General features: G+C 45.2%; 1 protein-coding gene across 7 annotated transcripts in view; it reads left to right on the plus strand.

Annotated features, from left to right (window-relative positions):
• Nucleotides 1-15,212, plus strand: part of PRRC2B (proline rich coiled-coil 2B) — a 68,261-nt gene that overhangs the window by 33,312 nt on the left and 19,737 nt on the right. For all 7 annotated transcript variants that reach the window (XR_004648506.1, XR_004648505.1, XM_034793906.1 and 4 more), the window contains exons 14-18: nucleotides 5,798-6,005; nucleotides 7,141-7,363; nucleotides 8,119-10,176; nucleotides 12,237-12,436; nucleotides 13,445-13,590. Coding sequence is in view for 5 of the 7 variants with exons in the window: in XM_034793906.1 (XP_034649797.1) it covers nucleotides 5,798-6,005; nucleotides 7,141-7,363; nucleotides 8,119-10,176; nucleotides 12,237-12,436; nucleotides 13,445-13,590 (2,835 nt within the window). In the remaining 2 variants the exon portion in view is untranslated. The remainder of the gene's footprint in view (nucleotides 1-5,797; nucleotides 6,006-7,140; nucleotides 7,364-8,118; nucleotides 10,177-12,236; nucleotides 12,437-13,444; nucleotides 13,591-15,212) is intronic.

Genomic DNA, 15,212 nt, shown 5'->3' on the forward strand with positions numbered 1-15,212 from the left:
TGCGGCCTACCAGGGGCTTACCCTGAACAAGCCGCGAACCAAGTTTGGGAGCCACTGTATTAGACAATGATGTGTGAAGTGTTGGCTTCTATGCTAAACTTGTCTTGTTGCCTCCTGGCAGTATCATTTTAGGGTTATGTAGTTTTTAAAACAGAGCTCTGGGTTGTAAGGTTGTTGCCAGGATCATCGGAATCAAGTACACACAGAGGGGTGGGTTCCTCTTCCCGTGGCCAAAATTAAAGGTGCAGCAGTGAGGTTTTCTCCTACCAATGCAGCACTGCCACTGTGGGCCTGATCCAACATGGTGCTTTGCACCCTTGGCTCCCATGGCCTTCAGTGGGAGCAAAGTGTGCTTAGCACTTTGCTGGATCAGGCCCCTTGTGAACATGTCCCCTAACTTCCACTGACCAAGACGTATGTCAGAAATCTCTCCGCTCCCCAGGGAGTGGGTGGGTGCTAACAGGCCCAGGCATGCATGGAAGGGGAAATAAAGGAAGCTGCAGGGGGCAGTCAAACCCTTGTGCAATAGGTCTATTTTCTTAGTAGACTTGGGCTAGGTCTACACTACCCGCCTGAATCGGCGGGTAGAAATCGACCTCTCGGGGATCGATTTATCGTGTCCCGTGGGGACGCGACAATCGATCCCCGAATCGGCGCTCTTACTCCACCAGCGGAGGTGGGAGTAAGCGCCGCCGACAGAAAGCCGCAGAAGTCGATTTTGCCGCCGTCCTCACAGCGGGGTAAGTCGGCTGCGATACGTCGAATTCAGCTACGCTATTCACGTAGCTGAATTTGCGTATCTTAAATCGACTCCCCCCTGTAGTGTAGATGTACCCTTGGACTCTAATATGAAATACATCTACTGAGAGTTCCTTGCTCTGTACCCATGTTCTGGAATGTGGTCAGCTGTCTGCCTACTAGAAGAGCCCACTGTTGCATCTTCGGTTGGCAGGTGATTATGTCCTGCCTCAAATGGGTCTCGGGTGTGGAACTGGAATGTGTCGCAGTCCACCTCCTCCCTGTTCTGTGTAAAGATGGTGTTTGCAGTTTGCCTGCTACTTGCCTTCTATTACTCTGCCCCCCATCTCTTTTGTCCTGTATTGGCTCCTTCAGTTCAGCTTATTTGTTTGAATTTTAAGTGTGTAGTTGGTTTTAAGTTTTTATTTCATTACAGAATGTTCTTCAGTGCCATGCCCAGCCTGGATTGCTCTATAACTATGATTTCCCCACCTCTCCTTTATAGCTGCCACTGGCCACTTCTGTGTGAGCAGCACTACAAGAGTGCATCCAGGCTTGGAATGATTAGATGTTCATTGTAATCTTTCACAGAGTAGCCATTTGTGCATCAGTCTCACGGGGAGCATCTATGGTTACAAAAAGGGTAATTATATCTAGGCTTGGAAGGATTAGATTTTTTTTATTGGTAAATGGTAAAAATTGATTTCACCGTGCGCGCGCACACAAAAACTGGCAAGAAAATATACAATACGTGAAATTTACAGATAGGAAAGGTAAGAAAAATGACTGAGAACCAGCTTAAGGATATTTTAACATGTGATGTTGACAGTTTGTGTTTTGATCGTTATAAAGCTTTTTAACTTTTTGAATCTCATTGTCTGCTGTCATTCAATAATTGTCTGATGCCCTCATAATTTCCTGCAACTATGCAAATTTAATTTGATTAAAAATTGAACAAATGCTTAATATAAACATGGATGTTTTCCCATCAAAATTATTAAAAAATAAAAATTGAATTCTGCCAAGCCTAATTATATCGCTAAATTAATATAGCCCTGATGTTTAGCTTGGGGTTTTAATAATTACTCTTCAGTGTCATGTTACTCCATAATTATTATTGTGGTTGATAAGTATTTTGGTGACTCAAAGATACAGCACTAACGGTTGCTACAGTTACTTTATATAAAATGGAGGCTGTCAAGCTCAAAATCCAATATTTCTAAATGGCCTCCCTGTCATACTAATAACATCTTGAATTATTACCACAGGAAGAATATTTTTTAAAAAATCTTGCTTTATTTTTCATCTTTTGTGTGGCTAGTACAGATAGGTTAGTTTCACTTGTGGTTCTCATCTCCTTGTACTGCTTGCTATTCCATTAGGGATGTTGCAGACAAAAATGATGATACAACCTGCTGTCATAAACTTTATTTTGTTAATTTTTTCTCCCCCAAGATTCCAGGGCAGTAGATAAAAGTAAAGCTAAGAATAGAGTCATCTTTCCTGTTTGGTTACTTCTGCACTATGGCAGGGAGAAAGCAGCTTTTAAATCTCACCTGGCTTCTCCTGCAAACGCTTCATGCTGGGTGTAGTACTTCACTTACCTCCAGTAGGTGGTCCCCATAGAAGTCAGATATCGGCATTATTCCTGGTAGGAATCATTCACAGCAGTGACACACTTTTCAACCCCTAACCCCTACCAACAGCAATAACAAATCTTAAAATTCCTACCCCAAGAAGGGATTTTTATTCTGTGAAAAAGGAGAAGTGCCAGTGGTTCCTTGAAGTTCACTGGGCACTTCACTGTTGCTATTGATCTTACATGGAAGGTGCTCAAATACTACTACTATTTATTATTTGTATTACTGGACCCCATTGTACTAGGTTCTGTACAAACCACAGAACACAAAGACGGTCCCTGCCCCCGGGGGCTTACAGACTAAATATAAGACAAGAGACAACAGATGGATACAGTACAGTGGTGATGGACAGCAGTATAAAGCCCTACAGGCTTGTCTTCACTGCAGGTTTGGCTCAGGTTATCTACACTTGGGCTAGCCTAACTCAAGGGAGCATAACCACACTGCAAAACAGCAACACAGAGTGATCAGATCTGCCACATCCCTTCTGTGTCCCTAGCTCGAGCACTCAAGCTTCCACCTGTACCTCCTGACAGGCAAGCTAGCTCGCTCGAGTGTAAAGCATCACTTAACTCTAGCTAGAGATTCTTGTTTGCGGATGGGAGTCAGATTAGGAGCAACACTTGAAGCTAACGTGTTAGTGAAGACAAGACTAAAGATGGATGGAAATATTTTCAAGATCAAGCCCTTAGGGGGGGTAATATTCATATGGAAAATCAGCACAGTAACTGCTCAAATTTACTTATATATAACTGTTAAAATGCCAACACCTATTTTATGTTGATGTTTAAAATATCCTCTCTTCTGTTTGGTTCAGTACAACCTTAATCGGGGCCTAACTCCTGGGCGTAAACTATTTGTCTGCCCTCCTTTTTGAATTATAAAAACAATATGAAGAATTAGACCAGAGTTCAAAGGGTATTTAGGTGCAGTCATGTTAAAAGCAGGGCCATGACTACGTAGGTTCCCAGACCATTCCATTCCCTCGCTATATGGAAGTCACAGCGGTTACTGCAGTCCTGCTTTGCTTCATGGGCTGGAAGAAGAGGATTCATTCCTTCTGCAGTCTCCCAATACACAGCTCATGCTGTGAGCTGGAACTGTGATTTACCTCATAACTAGAAGCTGACTCCATTGCAGTGACACTAAGTACCTTTCCCAGATCTGAAGACGAGCTCTGTGTAACTCAAAATCTTCTCTCTTTCACTAACAGAGGTTGGTCCGATGAAAGATATTACCTCACCCACCTTATCTCTCTCTTGCAGTGTGACGGATTTGAATGGTGGACAAGGGATTCCCTATTGCAGGGGTAGGCAACCTATGGCCCGCGTGCCAGAGGCGGCACATGAGCTGGTTTTCAGTGGCACTCACACTGCCCGGGTCTTGGCCACCGGTTCGGGGGGCTCTGCATTTTAATTTAATTTTAAATGAAGATTCTTACATATTTTAAAAACCTTATTTACTTTACACACAACAATAGTTTAGTTATATATTATAGACTTATAGAAAGAGGCCTTCTAAAAATGTTAAAATGTATTACTGGCACGTGAAACCTTAAATTAGAGTGAATAAATGAAGCCTCGGCACCCCACTTCTGAAAGGTTGCCGACCCCTGCCTTATTGCCATGGTGTTGTGTCAGGGTCAGAACTTTAGGGCTTTGTGACTTGTTCCTTTCTCATCTGGTTGTCTCCATGGAGGAAGTAAAATGCTCTGGCTAGCCTGGAAGGTTGCATCTCTGTCATATAGGCAAAATTTCCAAAGTCCTTTTGTCTTTCTAGTGGATAATTCAGTCATATGCATAGCACATATGGTATTAGTTGTGGCTAGTAATCCCACAGAATGGCTAAATACTGCTGCTGAAATGGCCTACATGTAAGGTTGGTGGAGTGGCTTAGCTTTTAGGGGTAATAGATTCTCTCTTTTCAAAGGTAACGGTTTCATGCAGCCTGATTTTATTGCAGCTGTTGGATGGGTTACTTCAATCTATTATCCTGACTCAAGAGTTGCCTGGTATTGCTCATTTAGTTTAGAACGAAAGAACTGAAGTCTTCAGTGCCTTTGTTATCAGGGAGTCTGTTTAAGTGAAATGTTAGACTCCCTTTGATGTTATCCTTGTTGATGATTTGAGTAGCAAGAAGCAAAGATTCCCAAGATTGTCGTGTTTGGTATCTTTTAAAGGCCTTTCACACCTAAGCATACCTGGAATTGAGAGCACATTGTAGAAAAAACAACTTACTTAGCTAGTATCCGTATTCCTGATGCTTATTATTAAAGAGATTTGTCTTTTTAAATACATGTTGCTTTTGTTATCGTCTCTCCCAGCTTCTCTCCTAATGCTGGATCCTGAGGGAAGCTGTAATCTTGCTCTGGGATATTGAGCTGTAGTGGAAGCTCTTGTACTGTAGATGTAAAGGTAGCCATCTTACAGCAAAAAAAACTTCAGGACCAGACTCCAGAGAGAAACTGCTGAGCTCCAGTTCATTTGCAAATTTGACACCATCAGATCAGGATTAAACAAAGACTGTGAATGGCTATCCAACTACAGAAGCAGTTTCTCCTCCCTTGGTGTTCACACATTACTTGCATCTGAAGGTTCTTACCCACGAAAGCTTATGCTCCCAGTACTTCTGTTAGTCTCAAAGTTGACACAGGACCCTCTGTTGCTTTTTACAGATTCCGACTAACACGGCTACCCCTCTGATACTTCACAGAATATAAAATTCCTTCTGTGTGTAGTTTCTACCTGGACTTTTGGCTAAGATCATATGTCAAATCAGATAAATATCTGTTCTGTTCCTTTATTAGGGGATTGTATCCTGCCCTCTCAGGGTAATGGAATGGGATGACCTCATGGTTGCTTCATCTTTCAGAATAATACATAGGAAATACTATAAAATTTTAATGTTCTCTTAACTGAACTTATTTCCTTTTTAATGTAACCTCTCTGGTTAATAAGTTTTAGTAGTAGTATCTATATGCACTAAATATCAAGTGATCAAATTCCCTCCAGTGAGAAGCAGCATCTACATTATTTGAACCAGATTAGTAAATTGTGTTTGACAGGAAAGTGCTGTTAAATATCTCCTGTGTCTCTGATGTGTTGCTGTGAAATGTAATGCTGTGATCTAGCAGCACCAGGAATACTTGGGAGAAGAAGACAGCAATTCAGCGTGAGCTGACGTATGCATCTAAAGAAGCACAGGCTGCTCCCTATCAAACCTGGTAGTGAACTGCCCACATCGGTTGTCATTCCTACCCAAGGCGGAAGGATGCTACATTCTTTGATTCTTTTGAGTTTATAATGCAAGCTTGTGTGCAAGCTGGCCTACGCCAAAGAAAATGCGCTCCTGACTCAGGTCCTGCTATCTACAAATGATTGAGGTCTGTGCTAACCTGTCTCATTGTTCTGCCTACCCAGGAGCAGCTGTATAAGATGCAGCATTGGCAGCAACAGCAGGTCTATCCTCCGCCATCCCATTCCCATCCTCAGCGTACGTTCTACCCACCACACCCGCAGATGCTCGGCTTTGATCCTCGCTGGATGATGATGCCGTCTTACATGGACCCTCGTATGGCTCAGGGCCGTACCCCTGTGGATTTTTACCCTTCGGCCCTTCATCCTTCAGGTAAAAATTTTTTTTTTTTTTTTTTCCTGGGCTTTCTTACTCTCCGATGCTATCCTGACTCCGTTTCTGGATCATATCTGTGGCCTTTTCCCTAGAACTTAGATTCATGAGACTGAGAGTTGATGGGACCCTTACATTCAGTAACTTGTAAAGAATTAATTGCAAAGAGCAAGCGACATTCTTTTGGGTTCTGACTAGTCCCGAGGTGTATAATGCCTTGAGGACTGATCACTTTCCTAAGGCTTCAGGCCACGAGGAGTGCTGTGCCAGACAAGAGGGTGGGTTTTTGGCTGTTGAGATGCAGGTTAGGACCCTTCGAGGGAGGAGCTATCCCAGTCGGATTTGCCTTCCTGAAATCCCGTCGTCTGTCTTACCAAGCTTACCTTGGCCCAGAGTTCTCATCCTTGCTTTCTGTTGTCGACCCTCTCCAGGGATTGGGAAGAGTCAAAAGGGAGGTGGGGACTGATGAATAGGCAGCACTAGGATGTGTACTTGGGAGTTTGGGGTGGCATTGGGAATGCCTAAGAGTACCCCCACACCTAGTCATGTGCTGCCTGGGGGCTGTCATTTCCTAGCAGGGAGAGACCCCCCGCAGGAATGGAGGGAAGGGGTCTGGTGTGGTAGAGAAGGAAAGAAAGGAGTGGGCTGGAGATGGTTTTACTGTCAAAACCTTATTAGATCCCCTAAGGAAAGGTAGGACAAGCCAAAAAGTCCTGCCTCAGGTTATATGCTCCTAGCATTTATTAATCCTGTATTTAATATGCCAGAGATGGGCATGTAAACAGTAGGATGAGTAAACCAGTGCCTTATGTTTGTGGTTATTTTGTACTTCTTACCCCCTCCCTCCGCTCCTTGCTCCCAGGCCAGTGAAGTTCTGTATTGCTATGCTTAGGCTTGGCTATGAAAGTCGCTCTAAATAGCGGCCCTAAGGATCCTTGCTTCCCTTTCATTCTGAGGCAGTTGCTTTCCTCTTTATATATCTCTTGATCTCAGTTTTCCTTTTTAAAAGAAGGTTTCCATGGGTGCATTCATCTACCACCCAGGAGGGAGAGGGAGATGACCTGCCCTAAGGCTGTAAAATGCTGCTTGGCTATGCGCCTCTAATGTTACAGCTTGAATTCTTTCTTCTGTTCAGGAATTATGAAGCCCATGATTCAGCAGGACTCCGTCAATGGGAGCGGCTGCAGGTCTGAAGAGCAAAACTGTCAGCCATCGTTGCAGCAGGAAAGGAAAGCTGCCTCCATGGACCCTGCCCCAGTGTGGGGCCAGGAAAGCTACACATCCCTGCAGAACAAAGGATACCCATTACCACATCAAAAACAGACGGAGAACATGAGCATGGAGGGACTGCACACCAGGTGAGGGCAAAACCATACCATTCTGCCATGCACACTGTACTGGGAGCGCCTCTTCCCTTGGGTTTGGGGTCTACCCATAAGACTTCTTCAAAGAGCAGGAGAAGGTATTTTTGGTCACCTGTGTTCCCTTGAGTGTTGTGTAGTGATAGGCTAAAACACCATTGAGTTCTTGCATATAAGAAGATTAAATCCAGTATGTGTAATCAAAGCTTTATAACTTTAAAAACTAGAGAGAGACTAACTGATTCTCATTGTACCTTGCCTTTCTGCCCTGGGGCTTTGCAGGAGCTCCCTCAATGGGGAGAGGCAGTTTTTGCTTATGTAGACAGCCGTCAAAAATTCTGGCTAACTCATGGGTGTCTCTTACTTCTATTTTATTTCATTTTTTAATCAGTGGTCCTTACCACTCTGATGACTCTGAATCAAGCTGCTAATTTTGAAATCACTACATAGATTGGAGGCTGACTCCACATTCAGTTCCTGAGTATACCTCCCTTGTTCTTATTTTCTGTGCAGAAACCACTGACTTTTGTTCATCAGCTCTGCCTGACCTGGTATTACAGACTGGGGCCATGGCAGATCAATAAATCCAGCAGTCAAGTATTTTATAGCTTGATCTGTCATGATTTAAAGTAGATAACTAAACGGCATTTATTTCTTTATTTGTACTGTGTTCAGCCTGGAGACCTGGAGCTGTGCTTCAATCACATTGACTGATTGACTGACTGACTGACTTTGTTCTGGTTCCTTTTCAGGAGTGACAGCTCTTACTCTGCCTCATCTGGAAGGTCAGAGGGCATAAATGCCCAGCGAGATCTCTTTGAGGAGAGAGGGGATGAGTACTTAAACACTTTTGACAAGAAGGCCCAAGCTGACTTTGACAGCAGTATATCTTCTCAAAGAATAGGCCAAGATCTTTTGTTTCAGCACCAGGAGACCGTGCAAGATGCATGCGTTTCTGGTGCCCGCCATGCAAGCTTACGGTGTTCTCCCCTGGAGTCTGACTTTATACAAGTTGATAAAAAACCTGAGTATAATGGTTGGGACATCAACCACCATCAGAAATCCTCGGAAGCTGCAGCAGAGGCAGATGAAGAAGTGCCCAGGGATGAGCAGTCATTTAGTGCTGACCCATGGAAGAAAGAAGGTGCTGTCAGCAAGCAACCTGCTGAAGAGACGGATTGGGCTCCTGAGAACAGAAACACCACCAGTCAGCACCAGGAGCAGATGGGGAGGACCCGGAGATCTGGCCCAATTAAAAAACCAGTCCTGAAAGCCCTCAAGGTTGAGGAGAAGGAGAAAGAACAGGAGAAGATTAAACTAGAAGGAGAAGAGGTTTCACACCCAGCAAAAGAGAAAGCACCTGTCTATAAGGTGGAGAATGATTCAGAAGATTCATCAACCTTGCTAAACTCCACTCATTACCTGCTGGACGAAAAGGGTTCTTCCCAAGCCAGTTTCACCCAAGATGCTGAGAAATCTCAGGAGGAAGAGGAAGAGGAGGAAGAGGAGGAGAAGACTGAAAGGGCATGGGAGAATAAGCTTTCCAGAGAGTCTAATGACCTCCCTCCCACAAAAAGAAACAACTGGATCTTTATCGATGAGGAACAAGCCTTTGGTGGGAGAGGCCGAGGGAGAGGCAGAGGCTTTAGAGAATTCACTTTCAGAGGCCGTGGCACTGCTGTTAGTGGCAGGGGTGTCTATAACAACCAAAGAAGCAGCAGAGGGCGGGGTCTACGGGAGTTCAATCAGCCGGAAGACTTCCCGAGGGGCAAGCCCAGGCGCAGGATTGCTAGTGAGACACATAGCGAAGGGTCTGAGTACGAGGAGCTCCCCAAGCGGCGCCGGCAGAGAGGTTCTGAAAACAGCAATGAAAGCTCCCTCCTAGAGAGGGAGGAGAGCGACCTGAAGAAGGGAGACTTCAAAGATTCTTGGAGGTCCAATAAAATCTACTCTGACGATCACAGCAGCCTTGATGCCAAGGTGAGGGCCCCGAGAGCTTTTGGGAGGTCTCTGCCCCCACGACTGAGCAACTCTGGGTACGGGCGAAGAGGCTTCATGGCGAAGGAGCCTTCCCAGTGGCAGGGCAGAAGCGGGGGAACCACATGGCAGGAGTACAGCCACTGCCCTCCATCAGACACTTTTGGGATTAGGCGACAGTCTGACAGGGACTATATCCAAGATTCTTACAAGCACGCGGACTCCTTCACTGGCAGGGGTTTTGAGGAGAATCACATTGACAACAGAAGGCCCATGTTCCAGGAGGATTACACTGCAGATCAAGAGAACATAGAAAACAGGCCATTCAGGAGGCGGCGTCCCCCTCGTCAAGACAAGCCCCCCCGATTCAGGCGCCTGAGACAAGAGAGAGAATCTGTCGGCCAGTGGAACCCCGAGGAAGGTGGAACCAGCCTGTTGCCCAGCCAATGGCCCGGGAGACCCAAGCTGACCATGGTGGAGAAGAATGGTGTCTCTGGCAGGAGGTCTCCTGAGCTGTCCTATCAGAACTCGTCAGATCATGCCAATGAGGAGTGGGAGACAGCGTCTGAAAGCAGCGACTTCAGTGAGAGACGGGAGAGACGCGATGGTGTTTTGGAGAGTGAAGCGCAGCTGGATGGCGGCCTTGCCGGTAGCAGCTTGGGAGAGAAGAGAGAGTTGGCAAAGAGGAGTTTCTCAAGCCAGAGGCCCCTAGTGGACAGACAGAGCCGTAAGGCTGAACCAGCAGGGTTTGGGGAGCAATTGATAAGGGCCGGTGGAGGAGCTGCTTCCCGGTTCGAGAGCCAGCAGAATGGGATGCCAATGAAAAGCAAAAGGTAAACTCAAAGTCTGACGTACAACACGTGCTCTGTGTATGCGTGTCACCACATGTGCAGATATCCCTGTGGCAAACTGGACTTGCAGGCGAGGAGGGGTTGACTCATGCAGAGATGTTGGCTGTACTTCCTTTTATCACACACAGATGACTTTTAGCACCAGTTATCCATCTGTGTGTTGTTCACTGGCTTCACAAACATGTATATTCATTTGAGCCTGCTGTACCTCTGATGCCTTCTCTGGAACACTACTTGTGGTGGGAGTTCCAGCTTGTCTTTGTTTCAGAAGAGTGGTTGGTAATGGCTGGTGCTGCCTGAGCTGCCACCCTTCTTTAACCTCTTTAAATCCTATAATGCAACGGCAGATCACGCTTGTGCATCCTATCAATTCAAGTGCTAGAGAGTTAACAGAGACATCTTGGTCACCGACTCCAAACTCTCCAACCCTCCTCCAGTGAATCCCAGCTGGGGTTTGGCCCTGGCAGTGGTGGAAAGTTTGGAAGGCTCGTTTCCTCGGTAATGACCTGATGGGAATGCAGAGGTGAAATGTCATTTATTTAAGTAGATTTCTCTACTTCAAAGCTTTTCTAGATCCACAGCAGTAGCTGTGGCTTGTGCACAGTGTGGGGAGGTCCCGGGTCTAGCCATGCTTGAATAGACTTTTTCAAAACCATTGCTGCTTGGCGATGAATGGAAGGCAGCACTCCTTTCATAGAAACGTGCTGCATGTTACGGACCTGCTGGTAAGAATACTCCTGTGAATACTTCCTTGAGTTTAAACCAAACTCTACTGGGGATTAGGAGGTTCCTTGCACCTTCCTCTGAAACATCTGGTGGTGGCCATTGTTGGAGATCGGATACTGGACAAGGTAGACCTCCAGACTGGCAACTCCTATGTGATTCCTTATTCTTAGCAATAGCTGTTGGAGACACAGGCCTCCTGCAGATTGAACAGATGTTTTGTATTGGAATTAAAGCTTTGAAGTAGACCAGCCGTTCTCAAACTTCATGGCACCGCAACCCCCTTCTGACAACTAAAGTTACTACATGACCCTAGGAGGGGGGGGACGGAAGCTTGAGCCCACCTGGCCACCCTGGGCGGAAGGGCCAAAGCCGAAACCTGAGCCCTGCCACCCAGGGCTTTAACCCTTGGGCTTCAGCTTCGGCCCTGGGCCCCACCAAATCTAGCCCTGGCGACCCCATTAAAATGAGGTTGCAACCCAGTTTGAGAACCCCTGAAGTAGATAATTCTTGCTTTGATGACACTACTTGATTGTTGTCTCCCCCGGCTAATTATTAGCAAGTTGCTCCATAATAACAGAATAATGGTGTATGCTGAGATACCAGTAACTGGGTGTGTGGTGGGAACTGTACTCAGGTGAAGAGAGAAGTGAGGGAAAGGGGGAGGAGGAGACAGATGTGCTGCTCAATATTGCTTCTTTTTAAACCAGATTTTTTTTTCCTATCGTGCTGCTAATCCTCTGCACCTCTTCTCTTCAGCTTCCCAGTGCTCCCTTGTCAGTTAAGCTGTAGGGAATGACACGTAGCTGATGGTCAGAGGTGCAAAGAATTGCCAAGAAAAATAATCTGGAAGAGGCATTTTTTGGTTAAGTGTTTGTCTCTTTCTTGCCTCCCTTTCCCTCTCAGCCCCCGAGCTGATCCTGCTGGAAAATATGCATTTATTGTAAAGAGGATTCAGGGCAACTTTAAAGCTTTTGTACAAGGGTAGTAGCACCAGCTACATTGGTAGCACCAGCACAGAGAGAGGCCTGTAAATCTCCCTGTGAGACCAGCTAAGAGTACAAACCATGTGCAGTTCATCACTGCAAATGCTGTTGTTTTGTTTCCATCCCATTTCCCACAACAATATCCTCATAATCAGGCTTTTGCTCTGAAGCAGCATATACATCAATTGAGAGTGGGGGGCGTGGGGAAGGGAAAAGTGCAGGTTGTGCCCAGCTTAGTTTAAAAACGTGGCTAGGAGAAGCTAACCCATTTGTGTTTCTCCCCACCCTCCGTGTCCTTATTGAACCTAACCCCCTTCTCTCTTTTTCTCTCAGATCTCCAGAAGAAGGTGGGGGTCTGGGTAATACCAAAAGTGGGAGCAGCCACTCTGTTTACAGCCTAGAGAGATCATCGCGCACCAGCTCAGACAGTGCAGAGGGGCCAGGTAAAAAGCAGGAAAAAGAGCCTAAATCCACAGCCCAGAGACCAAGTGAAAAGGGGGAGACCATGTCACAGTTCGAGTTGAATTATGGAAGTAAGTGTCTAATTTAGTTTGTCTCCTTAAAGGGACGCTATCCAGTTAAACATCACATTAGAATGTCTTCCTTTCTGTTACTGGTAACACCCAGCATGATTCAAACTGAAGTCATTTTAAATGTCAGGTTTATTCTTTTCTCTCCATTTATTTATAACAACAAATTTCCAGTGGAATTGACCAAAAAATATTATGGAAACATTTCTATTCCTCTTAATATATGCAAAAGCTTTTAATTTTTTCGTTAAGACCCAGTTTTGAGCCAAACTCGATGTTGGTGTGCCTTTAACATTTCTTCTGTGGGAAGAGTTAGGGGAGTGCTTATAGAAATGTCTCTCTCTACACAGCGTTACGGTCTATCTCAAGTCAAGAGTAAAAAATAGTCTGGTTGGTTGGAGAGAAGTTGAGAAACCATAGCCATCTAAAGCAGAGGAGTGTGATCTGAGCTCAGGACTGAAAGTCAACTGAGTTCCAACCCTGGTTCTGATACTGGCTCTCTGTGGCCTTAGGCAAGTCACTTCACCTCAGGGTTAATAATCCTTCAGGGGTGGGTTGTAAAGGTTAATCAGTTAATCCTTGTACAGCACTTTAAAGACTGTGGGTTAAATTTTCAAAAGCACTTAAGTCACTTTTGAAAATGGAACTTAGGCTCCTAACTCTTGGGTTCTTTTGAAAATGTTACCCAGTGCTATGTAATTCAGCATTAGGAGGAGTTTCTGGGTTATTCTCTAGAGTTAATGCCCTTGGTGTCATATGGAAAGCCCAGATTTCGGCTGCCAGTCCCACGCTGTGATTCTCAAGGCCAGGGATAGTGTGCTCAGATTCTGTTGGAGAGTAGTGATGCAAGGCACTTCAGAGTAACCCTGCTGGTAGATATCAACAGGCTGCTGTTGCCTAGTTTCCAAAGTAAATTTAAGTTGCTGTTGGCTAAGCGGTTTCACTCCTTAGCTTGGGTCCCTTTTGGAATACATTTTTGAACAACCTTTTTAAACCGTAAATCTTGTTCAGATGCCATCATTGACAGTCGGGTTTCAAGCACAGCAGAGGAGAATGAAGTGGGCTCTATGGCAGGAGAAGGCTTCATTGAGGTCCTCACTAAGAAGCAACGCCGCTTGCTGGAAGAGGAACGTAGGAAGAAAGAACAAGCTGCCCAGGTGAGGAGTGGGAGTTGGGAGTATGGAGCACAGCCTGATCCCACGTAAAGCCTGCAGTGGTCTGAGAAGGAGAGGTGCACAAACACACACAGAAAATTTTTGAGAAAGTGGCAGCACGTGTGGTTCGACTAACCCTCACAGTATTAGGCATAGAAAATGTGATTTGTAGCTGGGCAGGGGAAGTTGGTCTGTAAGCAACATCCTGTAGCTTTCTGACTGTTGCTATGTTTACTTTGGCTCCCAAAGCTTTTGCTGGCTGTTTCTTTTGTTACTGATGCACAGCTTGGCATGCAAATGAGTGAGCAGACCCAAAGAAGGGATTTTGTAAAACTTCACACAATGCACAGTCAACCGGTGGAACTCATTGCCAGGAGATGTTGTGAGGGCCAAAACTATAGCAGCATTTAAAAAAGAATTAGTTAAGTTTCATGGAGGAGATAGGTGTATCGATGGGCAGTTAGCTAAGATGGTCAGGTATGCAATCCCAGCCTCTGATTGCCAGAAACTAGGAGTGGACCACAAGGGATGGATCATTCAATGATTGCCTGTTCCATTCATTCCCTCCAAAGCTCTTGGCATTGGCCACTGTCAGAAGACAGGATATTGGGCTAGATGGACCATGGGTCTGATTCAGTGTGGCTGTTCTTGCGTCTGGGTGGGTAAATTGAGCATTTCTTCTGCCCTTTGGAAATGCTTACAAGGGAATTGTGGGAGTAGGCCAGTTTTCATCTTAGGCTGCCAGTTGAACAGCCTTTCATTAAAGGTAGAGTTCTTAAGTCCAGATCAGAGCTTCTCAGCAGGCATCAATTAACAAAAGTTCACTTTCCCAGATTAAGGTTTTGTACTTTTCTCCTGAACAGTAAGATTTTATCTGGCTAGGAGGCAGCAGAAATACCCATACAGAAGGGTGGTTCCAGGATTAAAATAATAATTTGTAGCCAGACCATTTTTAGGGACTTAAATGTCCCTTTCCTAACTCCTCATTGACCCTTAAACAGTGTTCTGAGACTGGATTGCTGTGGCTGAATTGTTAGTCAGGGTCTTCTGTCAGTGTAAATGATGTTCCAATGGATCCTTCTGACCCTTCTACTACTCTGTTCTCGAGGAGTGGAATATGAGGAGACAAATCTAAACTGATACGCTGAAGAAAGGCTCTGATTGCTCCCATCACCATCTCTCCAGTCTCCCATTGTGGAGTGTTAGTACATCTAGAACAGGAAACAAGCACCCAATGAAACTCCTTGGTGACTCTAAATTAGGAGGCGTTGCAAACACTAGTGAGGACAGAAATACAAAGGGGCCTGGAGTTTGTCTATGTTCTAAAACGTTATTGTGTGTGACCATGATTGTGAAGAATAATGACATGATGCTAACCACAACTCAATGGTCCATGTGGGCCAGGATAAATTGGGTTCGTTATTGTGTTAGCTAATTGTGATTAAACTCCAGGGTGATGCTGTGCTGAACACAATTTGCTCTGGTCTATACTGGACTATCAACTCGGGCCAACATTGTGTCCTGTGATTTGCTTGTATTACAATATTTTACCACCTTTGAATACTACTCTCCAGTCCCTTAAAAGGAGTAGAAAAGTGGGTATTAAGCACCAAAATGAAATTCAG

Source organism: Trachemys scripta, chromosome 17 (assembly GCF_013100865.1).
Source record: "Trachemys scripta elegans isolate TJP31775 chromosome 17, CAS_Tse_1.0, whole genome shotgun sequence".
In the NCBI taxonomy this organism is placed as follows: Eukaryota; Metazoa; Chordata; order Testudines; family Emydidae; genus Trachemys; species Trachemys scripta.